Source organism: Mastomys coucha, unplaced genomic scaffold (genome assembly GCF_008632895.1).
Source record: "Mastomys coucha isolate ucsf_1 unplaced genomic scaffold, UCSF_Mcou_1 pScaffold1, whole genome shotgun sequence".
Lineage (NCBI taxonomy): Eukaryota > Metazoa > Chordata > Mammalia > Rodentia > Muridae > Mastomys > Mastomys coucha.
The window spans coordinates 56144240-56161496 of NW_022196891.1; the positions used below are offsets into that span (position 1 = coordinate 56144240).

Here is a 17257-nt window from a genome sequence, read left to right on the forward strand (position 1 = left end):
TTTTTGGCTTTTTGAGACAGGGTTTCTCTGTGTAGCTCTGGCTGTCCTGGAATTCACTCTGTAGACCAGAAATCTGGCCTCGAACTCAGAAATCCACCTGCCTCTGCCTCCCGAGTACTGGGATTAAAGGTGTGTGCCACCACCACCTGGCCTCTGTTTTATCATTATTATTATTGGTATTATTAGTATTGATTTTTGAATGAGGGTCTTGTTGAAAATGCTTTCCAACACACTAGGCTGCTATCTCTGTCTGAGGAGTCCTTTGTGGCAGCTGTTCTCTTTGAGCAGTTCTGCGTTTTCATCCTTTTGGCAAACAGTGCATTATCCTACCTCCCACTTTGTGTGAGCACTGAGAAATTCGGAGCTGACCTGTGGCCTAACTCTAACATCCTAATGTGTGTGAATCATTTAACATCCTGTATTTACCACTGAGCCAGTCCTTTAATCTGTCTTTGTTTGCCTCACCATCCCTTCTTCTTGGCCATACTTCCCAGTTCATTTCTTTGTGATACTAGAACATAAATCCAGGGTCTCATACATGCCAGATAAGTACTCTATCACTGAGCTACCTCCCCAGTCCTTAGAATTCTTATTTTAAATCATAGCATCATATAAAAACTATTTTTAAAAACTGCTTTAAGTTCTACCTGCACAGTAAGGTATGATATAACATACCTGATGAATAAAAATCTCTTCCAGAGGACCCCTTATCAGAAATATGCCTGCAAAATACATAATGCTAAAACCATAGAAATGAAGCCCAAATATGGAAGGTGGACACTAGCATGTGTCTCAGAAGGGTTCTTCTGTATTAGTTTAAATTCTACCACTGCCCACTGAAACAGTATCATTCTCTCTAGTTGCAATGAAATACTATGATAGCTTCCCAAGATGATCATTACTACACATGCCATCTTTAGTCTACATACCTATTAAAACTATCTGTGATAACCTAGCTGGCCCAACAGAGAGTAGGAGACATTATCTATTTTCTGACTAATGATATCTAATCATATAGAAAGTAGAAGAATAATAAAATTAGAGATGATGATGTCTTTTCATTGTATTTAAATCTATGAAAAGGAGTAGATCATACCACTGGACAGAAAATTTAGATATAATTGCAAAACACACTTAACTAGATGACCTAGATTACACATGGAGTCAGCTAGAACAATTGTCCTGAGCATTTCACTGCATGCCTTTGTTAACTTTTGCTCTCCCCCAATCCCTTTAATAAACTCTACTTCTGATATCTACTCATCATTCAAGAACAACACAAATCTCATCACATTCAAGGTGAGTCTTTCCAGTTGGGAAGCACTGAACATATATATGATTCTTAGAATGAATGTCATGTAGGAGTAAATTGGGATCGAAGTGAAGAGGGATGGGAAGCAAAAGACATCATTAATTACCATAGAAATTCAGACTTAGGAACCCACTGATGAACAGAGAAAGCCCTTGACTCCATTCTCCTCAGATCTGCAGTTGTATGCATTTATATGTGTCCCATACAAATAAGGAAAGAGTTCTATCTGTAGCGTCTGCTCTAATGTCTAAATCAGAGTAGGTACAGTAATGTTTGTCATAAACTGAATGAATTAATGAGTTAATAGATGGATTAAAAGAAATGAAAAAGGAACCATTGTGACTCTTTTTAAAATTCATTTTATACTGGTTCTCCAACCAAGAAGGAAGGACATTAAGATCCATAGTTGAAGGAAATCAGGGTCATTTTAGCATCTTGATTATCACCACACTCCTTCAAGCTTTGGCTATATTTCAAGTTGTTGATGTTCCTCATAAAACCTACTGCCCAGAGCTGGGTAAAGACTCCAGACAGATCCTGACTAGGACTTGCCTAGAGGAAGCATCTCTTCCAGAAACCTGGATACTTTAATCTCAACAGAGCCTAGGACTGTTGGGTTATTTTTCAGAGCCCCATCATGTTTTTGTACACCCAAGGTTATCCTCACATCCATTGTTACATATCTCTCTGCTGGCTTGATGCAGATGTTTTTATGATCTAAATTCTTAATTTCATCATATACATCTTCATGGTGTTGTTATACTGAGCCCATCTGTTTGGTTTCGAATAATTCTGAATCCCTCTCTCTGTCTTCATTCCCGGTGCTCTGACCTCCATCCCTTACCACAGTTGTCAATATTCATATGGAAATTCTTACTTGTACCAAGCACACCCACACACAGGCTTTTCTGAGCAGTAACAACATTTTTACAACCATGATAGAAAAGGAGATACTCATTTTACTTGGCTTTGAATTTTCACATCCAATCTTTGAGAGAAGTAGGGCATGGGTACACTCCATGGCTTGGCATAAGCAAGGAAAATCTCACTTCTGCTTCAAGACAAATGCCTATGACCTCATAAGTCATGATCTTTAGTAAATTCCACACTGTGATGAATACCTTCTTCATAATTATTTTTTAGTTACATTGTTGATGTCTTCTTGGGAATATCCAACTCTCTCCAAACTCGTTAGTCAATATTTTACCAAACATTTTTCATATGCAAAGTAATTGCAATTTACAGGACAGCCTTAACAAGCATTTTCTTACTTGAATTTCACAACATTACTTTGAATTAGACAGGGCAGTTAGGGATTTCTTTGCACACCCTCTAGTATGCTCCCTCCCATGTGCAGCTGCTGTATGGGACTACCACTCAAACTCTATTAATGATACCCCAGCTTCTGGAGAGGACAGCTACAATCTGACCTGTGTTCCGACCAGCACTACATGGCCTCTCCCTACCAACTAATTTCTGCTCAGTTCATTCCATTCCAGTCTTACCATCTCCTTATTTCTCCCTTTGCCTGGAAAAAAAAAATCTTAGAGACTCCAGGTGTCTTTCTTTCAGCCTGGCTTGCTTCAGACATTTTCTACAACATTGCCTTTACTAGAGAACCCTATGGATACATTCCACAGTGCCTCTGCAGAAAGCATCCTCTGTCTACCTTATTCTCCTGAATCTCTTGCCCAGATCTTATCATGTGCACACAGCATATACACAATTGTTTATTTGCTGACTGTTTTCCCTCACACTAGACTAGAGGCCTCAAGAAGAAAGGGGATTCATTCTCCACAATGTTTATAAAGCCTACAACAATTCCTGATTAGGAGAAGGTACTCAGCAGACATTGGCTGGACATAAATTAATAGAAATTGCAAATGAAGACAGTTAAATTGTGTGTCCAAACTACAGTGAGGGCTGGGAGCCAAGTCTTTTTTGTGTCTGCTTTCTTAGTTTTTTTCTGTTGTAGCAATATTTTTTCTAGTCACTTTCAATTTGTCACACTTCCTGCCCAAGATCTAAGTTAATGCACCATACTGCCTTCATGTAGAAGTTAGGTTTAGTTCTTCCTCCCATACCTATGCTCCCAGAAATAAGACTCAGACTCTAAATATATTTACAAATACTTAGGCCATATTTCTCTGCTCTTCTCTGACTAGATCATAACTTAAAATAACCCATTTGTTTTAACCTACATTCTACATGGCTGGTTACCTGTGCCCAGTTACCATGTATCTGTCTCGTCACATCTTCCCAGGTGAATCTCCTGCACCAAGCTGTATCTCAAAATTTTTTCTGCCTCCTGTATGTCCCACCTTCTATTCTGTTCTTTCCTATAGGCCATAGTTTTTTAATTGACAGGTAAGGCATCCATACAATACACAAGATATTCTGTCTATACCTTCAGCCCACCGGTCTACCACATTCAGTTTGCATGCTGCACCTGGACAGAGTTCTCAAAGAATTTCTCAAATGATCACTAATTAAGACACCCCTTTTTGGCTTAAATATGGGGGTAAGTCACTCCAAAGCCTTAGTAATATCTCCTTTGAAATGAGCCACTACCAATTAATACAACAAAAGAAACAAATATTAAATGTATTTTCAAGATAGGCTGAAATTAAAAGAAATGTCCAGAGACAAAAAAAAGTAAAAGAAGGTGGGAAAAATTCTGAGCTATATAACAAGTTCAAGGCCAACTTGTAGAGAAAAACTGTTTTCAAAATGAAATAATTTTAAAAAGAAGAAAGAAAATCCTGTTGGCTTCCCAGAGGGATGTGAAATTCCTAGAGCCCACAAAGTTAAATTTTATAGAATTGCAGGTCTCCTGAATTCAACACAAAATGAAATATAGGGGTTATCAAAGTAAGAACATAAAAGCCAGAATTCACAAAGACTACATTTATAATAAAATAGAGTCCCTAAAAGTGAAAAAGCCCACTTTTTAAAGAGGGACAAAACAAACTTTGTGTTGCTTAGTTGTGAGACAATAAACAAGGGTAAAGTACCCCCTGAAACCTGTGTCTACAAACAAGGGTAAAGTACCCCCTGAAACCTGTGTCTACAAACAAGGGTAAAGTACCCCCTGAAACCTGTGTCTACAAACAAGGGTAAAATACCCCCTGAAACCTGTAACAAGAGTAAAATACCCCCTGAAACCTGTGTCTACAAACAAGAGTAAAATACCCCCTGAAACCTGTGTCTACAAACAAGAGTAAAGTACCCCCTGAAACCTGTGTATACAAACAAGAGTAAAGTACCCCCTGAAACCTGTGTCTACAAACTAATTCTCTGAGATTTCCATCTCTGTTCTATCACCCTGCAATCTTTCCAAAAAATTCTCTGTGTTAATAATATATTCTAAAATGGTTTTATATTGCCAAGTCCATAATACAAAAGTAAATAAGTATCTGCAGTGTAAGAAAATGGGTTTATAATAAAAAATTATCTCAGAGCAACATGACGAAATAAAATCCCCGAAGAAAAATAAACAGAAATAACAAGAACCCCAGTCAGATTGTGTAAAATAGAGAAGAAGAGGGTGTAATGTTTTAATTGGTTCTTTTGAGATGAGCTATAGATTCATATGCTATATTACAAGGCAACCCTGACTTTACTTTATGTACTTTCCGTTGATTGTAGCATCTTTAAAAACTATAAGGCATTATCTCAACCCAAGGCCCTGAGTTCCATCCCTAGGACCCATCCATGTAAAGGTAAAAAAAAGTAAACCAACCACTTCTACAAAGTTGTCCTGACCTCCACATGCACATATGCCAGAGCATGTGCACATACATAGCACACTCTCTCATACACTGTAATAATAATAATAATAATAATAATAATAATAATAATAATAATAATGTTTGAAAAATGTCTTCTCTAAAGGAAAAATATATATATACATATATACATATATGTATATATGTATACCTATACATATATATGTGTATATGTATGTATATATGTATATATATATACATATATACACATGTATATATGTCAAGATAGATGGTAACTGTTAAAAAAGACATGTAATAAAGCAGAAGCTTTCGCCTCTAGACGTTTTAGATGGCACCTAATTGTTTCTTGTACAACCGTCTAAGCCAACCTTCTAACTACTGCTATGGCTACCACTTTTCCAATTTCAGCCTTTCTCACTCATACCTGTGAAACATCTCCTTTCACGATGGCCTTATGTGTACACATGACACTAGGCACCTTGATTCATATCTTGACCCTTCTGTAACGTCTCCAACATTCTACTCTTCATATCTTAAAGAAATCACTTTTTTCATAAAGCCCCTCTATTGTAATTTCCACCTCTCTTCCTTCATCTCCTCCCGTGCCCATGCTCTGTAAAACTTAAACAATTAAATTTAATTCACAATGATTATTTCTTCTGTTAGGGACATGACCCACTATTGCATTGTCTCTGAAGTCACTTTGATGTTTGCCACTGCATGGCGATAGTTGCTTTATTGTATGAATCTTAGTCTTACATAGAAAATGTGGAAAATGTAAATAAATACTTAGGGTTTTTTTTTTCCAACTTTTCCAGATAGGAGTTTCTTGATGTAGCCCTGGCTGTGCTTGAACTCATGCTATAGACCAGGCTGGCCTTGAACTCACAGATTAAAGGTGTATGCCACCACCACCCAGCCTGTATATTTAACTCTTAAAAGTTGTTGCCATCATTAAATACAAAAATTAATATAAAACTTACTTCTGTTCTTACAATGAAACTAGTAATTTTATTCTAAATCATGGTATTCTGAGAACACAACTGGTATGAAAGTTCTATGGTTATGACAGACAACCAGGAAAATCTAAGCAAAACAAAATCAAAAACAAAAATGAGTATGCTCACCAACAGTAAAAGATAATAAAACAATTCACTCTACCCAGAATGTTGAATCAGTTGACAAGAAACCACAGTCCTAGACAACTAGACAACCTCTCCAGCTAATTTTGTCTCTGGGTCCTAGTCACTAGGAACCAGCGCTGACAAGGAATCTATGGCTTCTAATGAGAAGGGTCAATTCTCATTTACTCTCTGCAGGATTTGAACAAAAATAATTAGTAGCAAAGGAGCAGAAACTATGATTAATCGAGTAGACAGCTAACAAGACACGGTGTGCAGAGTGGTCAGGGGGTCCAGGAAAACTGCTGCTGAGGGAAATCATGAACGCTCAGAGCCTGTATCCGTCACCACTTGATGGCCCTTATGCAATTGTACAAAATATCCAGTGTCTTTGGTTCAGGAAACCACTGGTTCTTAATCACAAAAGGCTAAGACTTTTGACAAGAATCCTGGCTCATCTGTGACGTCCTTTAAAAGAGGCTCAATTCAGAGCAGTTCAGTCTATACTGAATGCCCTAGATCTGCTATTGGAATCTGCTCTCACTCACTGTCCCCTCCAAAGAGAATTCATCTCTCTTCCTGATGCTGTAGTTGACTATCATTGCTCTGTTCACTAAAATCTATGTCTCATGCCTTCAGAGCATCCTGGGACTTCAGTTAACCAAATAATATATTGAAGAACAAAACCAAGTCAAGCCATTTTTTTCATGGGTGCTTTTAAGTTACTTTGTTTTCCTCTGAATGTGGCCATTCTACCAGTGCTGAGATGAATACAAAAGGTTAATAAAATGTAGACTTCCTATACTCTTCTCTCATCAACAGAGTAATATTCTCTGATTTTGAATCTCTATGCTATTTATCCTATGTGAGTATATGTGTGAGATAAATATGTATATATGCTGGTTATACACACATGCACACACATACACACATACATATATAAAACTTTATTTTTGCTATACTAACCAAGTACATCTTATGTTCCAAGAACTATCAACAAAGGATCAAAAGTCTTGTGTAAGAGACAGGCAACAAGGGATAATTACAGTATACTATGATGAATATATAGTAGGACAAACATTTATAGTAAATATTTTAGACACTGTGGGCCATCTGGTCTCTGTTGTAACTATACAACTCTGCCACATGAAAGCAGCCCATAGACAATATGCAAACAAGTGGGTATGGCTGTGTTCCAATAAAGCTTTATTTATGTAAACATAGTTGGCCAAATTTAGCTCACTGATCATAGTATGCCAACCACTGTACCAGAGTAGGAACATGGCTTTTCAACAATTATTTGTTGGATATGTAGCTTATTCATTTTCGGTTCTAGGTGTGAGAGTACAATAGTAACCCAACCACGTGAAAATCTCTTCACTTTACATTCCACCAGAGAAGGTAGACATTAAGGACAATGAACTGAATAACAGGCTAGTGATGAATTCTAAAACAAAAACTCAAACAGGAACAAAACCGTGAAAACTCTAAGAAGTGTGTGTCTTTTTAGATGGGGCCACCAAAGCACACGTTACCTGAAGGCGACTTTGGAAAATAACCAAAAGATTGTGCACAAGATAACCATGCATAAAGCTGAAGGAGAACATTCCAGAGGAGTAAAGCCACCAGAAGGATCCTGCAGAAGGAGTGTACCCAGCAGGTCCAAGGACAGGATTCAGTTAGCTGATGGCACACAGCAAGAAGTGAGGCCACTAAAGTAACAAACAGTGTGAGATAAGGGCGAGGGCCCAACAGAACCGGGTGACATTGTTCCGTAACCTTGACTCCTTGTGAACTGAGCAGCCACTGTGGAAACAGGACATGATCTGAGTTATGATCTCAGGATTACTCTGATGTGCTAAAATTAGAGCTGTGTTAGAAGAAAGAGCAGGAACACAAAGCAGGAGACCAGTTTGGAAGCCTTTGCAACAACTGAGGGGGGCGTGGCCAGGAGCAGAGAAGCAATGCAGATGAGCATTGCAAATGCAGTTACGAAGTCCAGGAGGAAGAAACTTCCCAGGAAAGAGGAAGTGGCACTCTTTAAAAGTCAAGTCTAGCTGGGCGGTGGTGGCGCACACCTTTAATCCCAGCACTTGGGAGGCAGAGGCAGGTGGACTTCTGAGTTCGAGGCCAGCCTGGTCTACAGAGTGAGTTCCAGGACAGCCAGGGCTACACAGAGAAACCCTGTCTTGAAAAAAAAAACAATAACAAACAAACAAACAAACAAAAAATCCAACAAAAAGTCAAGGCTAAGTAGACATTAGTTATTCAAGTGTTGAGCTTGAAAAGTCAGGTCTGTGGTCATTAGACAAAGTCCCAGAAGAGAAGGAAAAGAAAGTGTGGAGCTCAGAAAACCAATTGGTCAGCAGCTTCCTCTAGGGAGAGATGCTGGGATTAAAGAGCCTTCGAAAGAAGCCCGAAGCAAAGGCAACACTGTGTTCCACCCACCACCCAATCTATATCTTTGGCATCAGGAGAGCAAGAGTCTGGGTTAGGGAAAAACAAGATTTAATATTTCTTTGGTCACTAAAGTAAAATACAAGATTTCTAGAGAGAAAACAGAAAGGAGGAAATAGGAAAATAAGTTCACACAGAAATGTGCAGCTGTCTTTCAGATGCCTGTGCTTAAATTCTAAGAAGAGATCTTTGAAATGACATCGGATCAGCTGAGACAGAGTGGCAGCTGGCCAAGGGACCAGAGAGCTACACCCCAACTCTTAGGAAAACACCCAACTACCTTGAACGGCTGGATACAGTTGGAGACTGGGGTCTCTCCATGTTTTTCCTAAGAGGAAATATTTGTAGCCCAGACAGACCACATGGCTCTTTCACAAGTCTGTGTCTTGGGCCAAGAAATAACCACAAAGGGAGAAAAACAGGCTCTCTCTCCACACACCTGGAGAGAAAAATGCACTTAGCCAGGTGAACAGTAAAACTCCGTTTTATTTACTCTAGGACAATATTTATTGCAACTGTGGAAAATTTGCCTGTAGGAAAGTAAACAGGAGAGGTTTCTATTTCTAGGTAAATTGCCTAAGCTTTGTTTTCGTTGATTCTCATCCTCAGGTGACATGAGTGTGAGAAAGGGAAACATCCCCTTAGTTTGTACAGTTCAAACATGGTAAAGTGGAAAGACAGACGGATTTTTCTGCTCAGTTTTAAAGCCTTCCCTCAATTCCCTCTCTCCCTGCCCTCTTCTACCCCCTTACACTTATTTTCCCCTGCTTTTTTTTTTTTTTTTTTTTTTTTTGGCTTCAGTGAACTTTGAATCTTGACTTCAAAAGAAACCTATAATGAAGCCTGCCTGATGGTTAACAGACCCATCACTGCAGGAGCCCAGCTCCACCATTCCTTTGGCTCAAAAGCCACAGTGTGTGGGTGAGTGAATCCCAGAGAAGTCCCTGCACACAGGCTAGTGCAGCACATGTTTCTCCACCCTATCCCCTTTGATACCGTATACATCAGACCTCCTGACCCAAGATGTGCCACTCCTCTGGTATGATGCACATACTGCATGCTCTTTGATATGACTCTGCTGGGCACCTCTCAGCCCACACACGAGCATTCTATGTACACTCCTCTACCCTGGAACAAAACTCAAGGGATGGAGGAAAGACAAGAGATGTTTGCCTACCACAAGCTTCCAAACACAAACGGCCAGTTTCCCACTGCCCACTTCCCAGCAAAGTCAAAGACTAAGTGCTTGACAGACTTCAGCCATTTGTTTTTATTTGATGATTATGGTCCTCAATGGTGTTACAGAATCGGAGACACAGAATCAACAAAGGAAATACGCACCCAATTCCACATTGGGCAGAATAGCTAATCCAACTCTTGTATAAAGGAGTGAGTCAAAGAAAAAGCAGGTACAGAAGCAGAGAAATTATGTTACAAAGGAAAATAACAATAACAAAAATGACCAAAGGAAATTGAGGAATTATAAAGGTCAGAGAATCCAGGTTTACCTTCAGCCACAGAGATTCTCTTAGCTTAGCTCCCTAAGAAAATGGTCAGTGATTTTCCTGACTGCATTGACATGGACCCTCAACCCCCTTCTCTCCTGCACCCCTTGAGGACTCCCTAAAGACAACTAGTAAGTAGAAGTAGACATCTGGCTTAAGCACCCTTCCCTAGACCCAAGCCAAGTTCCTCTATCTCAGTAATTGTGATCCACTGGCTGGGTAATGTATCTATAACTCATATCTCTGACCAGTCCCAAGTCTTATAAATGCTTTCCCTTTGATAGCCCCATCTGGGCTACAGATGTTTGATGTTGGATTCCTTTGGTTCTCTCCTCCTCCTCCCAGTATTTGAGAAAGGAACTACTTTGGCCTACATTTCTGATTTCTCAATGGGAGTGGTGGGAAAGCTAAAATGGATTTGGAAAGCAAGAACAACCATCAACTATCAGTCATCAGTTACTAAGGACTGTTAATCTGTGATCTATCTATAGGCCTGAGCACATTCTCCCATTCCCTCCCCCTAAACTGTGAGCTCCTAAGTAGATGGACTCTAAGTCTGGCATACTCAGTTGTTCAATAAGTGTCTGGCAAAGCATTTGTTGAAGTTGGATCCTTTAAGAGTCACAAAATAATGGTGCTGTGAAGTTGAGCTCTGTGATTTAATTATAATAAGAGTGTTATACATGGTTAATTTAGTGCAGAAATGGCCACTCACTTTACCAACTCCAAAGACCTCGTAGAAACTCAGAGATCAGAAATCTTATGAATCCAGAGTACTTTCAAATAATCCAAGCCATGGCACAGAGAAACACATTATAGTCTATGTTCTGGTTTTTATGCTTCAGTCTGTATTGAAATCCAGAGCATTTAGATACAATCTTTAAGCCCTCCAGTAAGTTGTTAGCACTGTTCTTTATGTGTTCTTTTATTTGTCCCTCTGCTTAGTTTAATGTATCTGACACACCATAAGAAGCTGATAAATGATAGTGTCTTAGTTTCTTCTCTCACCAATAAGAGTTATAAAAATAATTCAATGTTTTAATAATAAAAATTCAGCACAAAGAACATAATGTAGAAGATAAAGAGAAATCTTTGCACACAGAATACATATGAGGGGATGGAAGGGGAGAAAACTCTTACCTCATATTATGCATTTTAGGCTTCACCTCTCAAAAAGGAAATTTTGGATACAATGAAATATAAGTAGAGATTCTAAAGTGTGTTCCCTACTATGCGAACAAGCACTATACATTTGAAACAAATAGCATGAAAAAAGATAAGAAGTATTTTGAATCTCAATTTCATTTAAAAAAAATAGAACTTTAAAGAAAAAAATGATTGGCCAAAGAGATGGTGCAGCACATACTAATTTTCTAGTAGACTCAAATTTGGTTCCAAGCACTTGTATTGTGAAGTACACAACTGCCTTTAACTCAAACTGCAGAAGAGCTAATGCGTCTGGCCTCACCAGATACCAGCACATGCATGCACACACACTTACACAGATACAACGACACAACATTTAAAATAATGAATCTTATAAAACTAAACTCTTAAATAAAATAGACTGATATCAAAAATTACAAGATCAGCCAGGTAGTGATGGCACATGCTTTTAATCCCAGCACTTGAGAGGCAGAGGCAGGTGGATCTTTGTGAGTTTCAGACCAGCCTGGTCTATGAAATGAGTTCCAGCCTACACAGAAAAGCTCTGTCTCAAAACACAAAACAAAACAAAAACAAAAACAAAAAAAAATCCAAAAACTAGAAGATTTAAAAATTTATTTGTTAAATTTTTAATTTGACAAAAGAAATAGAAGATAGTCACTCCTCATCCTTTACTCTAAGATCAAATGCAATACATATTAGCATGCTAGTGTCTGGTGTGTCCTCTAGTGTAGGACAATATAGTAAATAAACTTTGGGAACTAACAGATGGAGTAGGAGCTAGCTGTATCCAGTCTATTCAACAACCTACTAGCCCCAGAAAAGTGCACCCATTTTGGGTGGCACTGAAGAATTAGAAGACAAAATTAAAGAAATACACCCAACAAAAACCCAAAAAATAAAAAGAGCATATAAGAAACAGAAAGTCAAGGAAGATATTAAGATCCATATCTAGATATGGATCTTACAGATATCTAGATATCTGTACTGGCTGGTTTTGTGTGTCAACTTGACACAGGCTGGAGTTATCACAGAGAAGGGAGCTTCAGTTGGGGAAGTGTCTCCATGAGATCCAGCTGTGGAGCATTTTCTCAATTAATGATCAAGGGGGTAGGGCTCCTTGTGGGTGGTGCCATCCCTGGGCTGGAAGTCTTGGGTTCTATAAGAGAGCAGGCTGAGCAAGCCAGGGGAAGCAAGCCAGTAAGAAACATCCCTCCATGGCCTCTGCATCAGCTCCGGCTTCCTGACCCGCTTAAGTTCCAGTCCTGACTTCCTCTGGTGATCAACAGTCATGTGAAAGTAAGCCAAATAAACCCTTTCCTCCCCAACTTGCTTCATGGTCATGATGTTTGTACAGGAATAGAAACCCTGACTAAGACAGTATCTGAGGAAAACAAACAAACATAAAACACCTTGGTGCTCAAAAATAAAATAAAAAAAGTAAAATAAAATAAAATAACAAGACCCTGACTATGGAGGTGATTGCCAGAGAGAGGTAAATTAACTCAACGTGATTCCTGGTGCTGTCTAAAGCTCAACATGGAGAAGAAATGGAGAAGAATTAGGAGTATGCTACTCCTCAATATAATTCAATATTGTGAATATGAATATTTAAGGCTAAAGAAATGTCTCAGTCAATAAACTGTCCTTATTGTAAGCATGAGAATTTGAATTCAATATCCAAAACCCGTGTTTTAAAAACAACCAGCAAACCTAGTGGTGCATGTAAATGATCTGAGAGTTGGAGATATGGAAACAGAGGGATCACCAGGGCTCACTGGACCAACAACCATATCTATCCAGCATGCTCCAGACAATGAGAGACTGTGCCAAAAAAAAAAAAAAAAAGGTTGACAGTGCCTAAGGATAACCTAAGGTTGTCCTGTGCCCTCCACATGCATGCACATGTACACTGATTTAGAGTCACACAAACACCCACACATGCATGTACATTTACATACACTGCGGCTGAAATATTTGTAACAATAAAAATGTTCAAACATTCAGGACTGGGAGTTTTGCTTAGTGGTAGTGCATGTGTATGATCAAGGCATTAGATTAAGTGCCAGTACTCCTAAAACTATAAATATCTCCTTTAGATATACAATTCAAATACTGTATGTAGGCATTGTAGGTCTGGATAATGAATGGAATAAGATGTGTTCCCATAGCAACTCTGCGACAGTGAGGAGAATACATTATGAAGACTCGGATGAGTAATGCAACCAAAATTCAAGGAGATAAAGGACCATTCTGAAGATAATGGTGCCTGGGCACCTTGAAAGACTATTACTGTAACTTAGATAAGGTCCCTAGTATGGTTTAAATCTGGCATATAATTTCCCAAAGTCTCATAAGTTAAAGCACTGATACGACATTTGGAAGTGATTGATTATGAGGGGAGTCATCAATGGATTAAATCTACTGATAGAATCATCATTTAACGTCATTGTGATATCATTGAGAATTATGAGGTGGGGCCTACTGAAGGGAGTGAGTCAACAGGACACACTTCTAAAGAGCCTCTCTCCTCTCCTAGTACCTCTCAGCCCTTCTCTGCTTATTAGCTGTCATGAAGTAACAGCTTTCTTCCATTGTGCTGTATAATTTCACCATACATGAACTGAAACCTCTAAGATCATAAGTCAAAATACATGTTTCCTCTTTGAAATCACTTCCCTTGGGTATCTGTCACAGCACCAAAACTTCTGACCCAGTTAGTTCTTCAAAGGCTGGGGTGATGCTATGGGAAGTGATAGAACATCTGGGAATTCAGGTCTACTAGGAGGTTCTTGACTAATCTGGGACATGCTCTCAGAGGGGACTGTAGGATCCTGACCTCTTCCTCTTCTCCTTTTGCTTCCTGAAGCATAAAGCAAATAGTTTGTTCCTCCCACAATGCCCTACTTTATCCCCCAGGCCAACCTGGAGCTGGTACATCCAGGAAATGAGTCAAAAAAAGCTAACTTCAGGTCGGTCATCTTACTGACAGAAATTTGACTAATTCACCAACTCCCTCATCAGGACAGTGGCTTTTTGAAGAGCTGTGCAATGGAGAAATACTTCCCTTTCTCTCTGAGAAATCCTGTGTTTCTTCTTGAGGATTCCTTGGCCTCCTCTGGTGAGAGCCCTTTGAGCTCTTGCATGCCTCCACTGCACTCACTGTCCGTGCCCTCCTATGCTCTGTGTAAGCTCCACAGACCCTGAGCCCTTTGAGAGCTGTACCTTATCTTAGGCGTTTCCGGGATCATAATTGCCTCACAGATCTAGCCCTTCCTAAAAGCCCAGTAAAGCCTAGGAGGGTGCAACGTTTCATTTGGCGACTGTGTGAATGCCTTTTGTCTCCTGGAATCAAAAGAAAAACTGCAGTAGTAGAAATGCACCCTGTGCGAAGGACACCCCAGACCTTACCTCTTGGGTGAGTCAGGATCAAAGCAAGTCTTTCGGACATCAGTCACTTCAGGATCGCAGCAGTCCCCATCATCAAAATCATTCAGCATGTTGTTGCACTCCACGTGACAGAGGCCATCCCTGCGATTCCAGGAGTAGCAGCGTCCCTGCAGGCGGCAATCACCCCCATCGAAGCCAGTGAGTGGATGCTCACACTCGGGGTCACAGTGGTCATTGCCAATCTTGCTGGGCTCACAATTAACAAGCACAACCCGGTGGCGCAGGGTGGAGTTGTGGACCCGGTGGACACTCAGCTGCCAGCTGATATTGTAGCGGTTGAAGGCCTCGTTCAGGGCCTCATGCTGACGACGGATCTGAAGATCACTCACAATGGGATTCAGCCCCTCATCATCGTAGATGTTTACCACCTGGTAGCGGATCACTTTCTCTCCGCGAAGGTGCCCATGCTTATTGTACTGGGAGATGAGTTCCACATTGTCACAAGCTGTTTGCCCACAAGGTGGGGGCTGTAAAGGTGATAGAATCTCAGGCTGTGACTCAGAGTCCTGGAGAACCTCCAGCCGGGGATATGTTTCATCTCTAAATGGAGCCCACTGTTCTTTCAGAGGATCGAAAGTGGCTGTCAGGATCAAGGCAGTCAATTCATCTACTCCACTTGGACGCTGGGGACTGTGCTGGAGGTGGAGTTGTGAAAGGGCAGTCGACCAGATGACCAATGTGCCCAGGTAACCACGGAAATAATGCCCATCCTCGGAGCTGTCCCCTCCCAGGAGGAGAGAGCGGCAGGACGCCATGAAAGGACTGTTCAGCGGACCAGACTGATCAAGACTACTAGCCACTTGAGTGCCATCCACATACAGAGCTATACGCTGTCCATTGTAAGTGGCTGCCACATGAGTCCATGTACCTGGCTGGTAGCGGTTGTGGCCAGTCACGATAGTGGCTTTCTTCATCCGGTCAGTGCGGAGGGAAAAGAAGAAGCGAGCATCTCTCCGCCCCTTGTCCTTCCCTGAACGGATCCCCAGGGCCCAGCCCTTGTCATTGACTGTGTGGGAGCAGTTATCAAACACACCTGGGAAAGAAGGAAGAGTTGAAGGGAGAAAGACCAGATACAAAGGGAGTGGAGAAAGGAAAAGGAAAGTCCATGTAAATAGCAAGAACATAGGTTTTCAATTCCCCACATTGGCTACCTGTCCGTACTCCCATATTAAGTATTCTGACAGTATCTGTCCCCCAAGGGGGGGGGGAAGATGTCATTCAATTAAATTCATTGTTAATTTAAAAATAACCAAGATAGGCATCCAGCACAAATGATGGCAAGCCTTTGGTGCAAATATTCTTCATGCTCATGGATTTTGAAAGCCTGCCTTACTTCACTGACACTAGCATCTTTACATTGCTTCAGAAGTCAGGAGGGAAATCCATATAGTTTCTGAAACCAAATGGTCATCATTCATTTTCTCTTTTGAATGTTAAAATGTTTCTTGTGAGGCACATAGGAGTCTGTAACATCCAGACACCACCCTAGCCCACTGTTCCTCCAAGTCAGCCACAGAGAGCAAATGTTTCCCAGACAATACAAAGTAACATTGATCCAATTGCCCTATCCTCAAAAAATGAGAAAGTCAGTAATGGGATTGGCCGTTTTCTACCCAGGGATTCCTCTCACAGAAAATAAGCAGGACTTCCCAAATAAATGAGATCCCTGCAGGCATGGACCCACAACAGGCTCAGAGCAAGCACTACACCAATAAATCCATTTGAATAAATAATGTCAGGAATACCGGTAAATACTAATTCTGAAAATGGAGGCATCAAGAAGCATGTTAGGGACACAGAGTGGTAGGACCACAGATGGAAGGGAACCCTCAGACAGAGTGGAGTCCTTGAAAGACTCAGTATTCCATTTTGATTGACTCCCAATTTCTTGCTGAGTAACTTCTCTCACACACTCTGAGGCAGCGGGTCTCAACCTGTGTGTCATGATCCCTTTGGAAAACTTGTCTCTAAAACTATTTACATTACAACTCATAACAACAGCAAAAAGTTACAGATATGTCGTAGCAATGCAAATAATTTTATGGTTGAGATGGAACCCAACACAACATGAGGAACTGTATTAAAGAGTTGCAGCATTAGGAAGGTTGAGAACCACTTGCCCTAAAGAGCATTTTAATTAGTAAATTACAGGAAAACATTACACTTCCGTGGAAACCTTCAGTGTGATAAGTACTTCTTGCATTGATGAATGAGTCTAAGGTGCTGATGCCTGAGAATAAAATAAGAGTTGTTCTCCCTGGGACAGCTAGACAACAATTTTATCTATTCCCTGAATTCTTGTATAATTTAAGCCAACAATATTTGTTGATGGGATGGGTAGGGTGGATTTATGAGCAGAAGGCTTCTCATTCGTTGCCTTTTTGATTACTTCCTTGATAACTTTACACAATATCTTTTTTTTAATCACCCTTCCAGAACACCCCTTCTTGAGTTCAATTTGAGAGAGTGTTTTCTCTAAACCATCATATTTCCATG

At 40.2% G+C, this 17257-nt stretch overlaps 1 protein-coding gene across 6 annotated transcripts in view; it reads right to left on the reverse strand.

The window, feature by feature from the left end:
* Pappa2 (pappalysin 2) overlaps window positions 1-17257 on the reverse strand; it is a 256051-nt gene that overhangs the window by 216528 nt on the left and 22266 nt on the right. For all 6 annotated transcript variants that reach the window (XM_031386494.1, XM_031386463.1, XM_031386444.1 and 3 more), the window contains exon 4: window positions 14723-15794. In XM_031386494.1, the coding sequence (XP_031242354.1) occupies window positions 14723-15794 (1072 nt within the window). The remainder of the gene's footprint in view (window positions 1-14722; window positions 15795-17257) is intronic.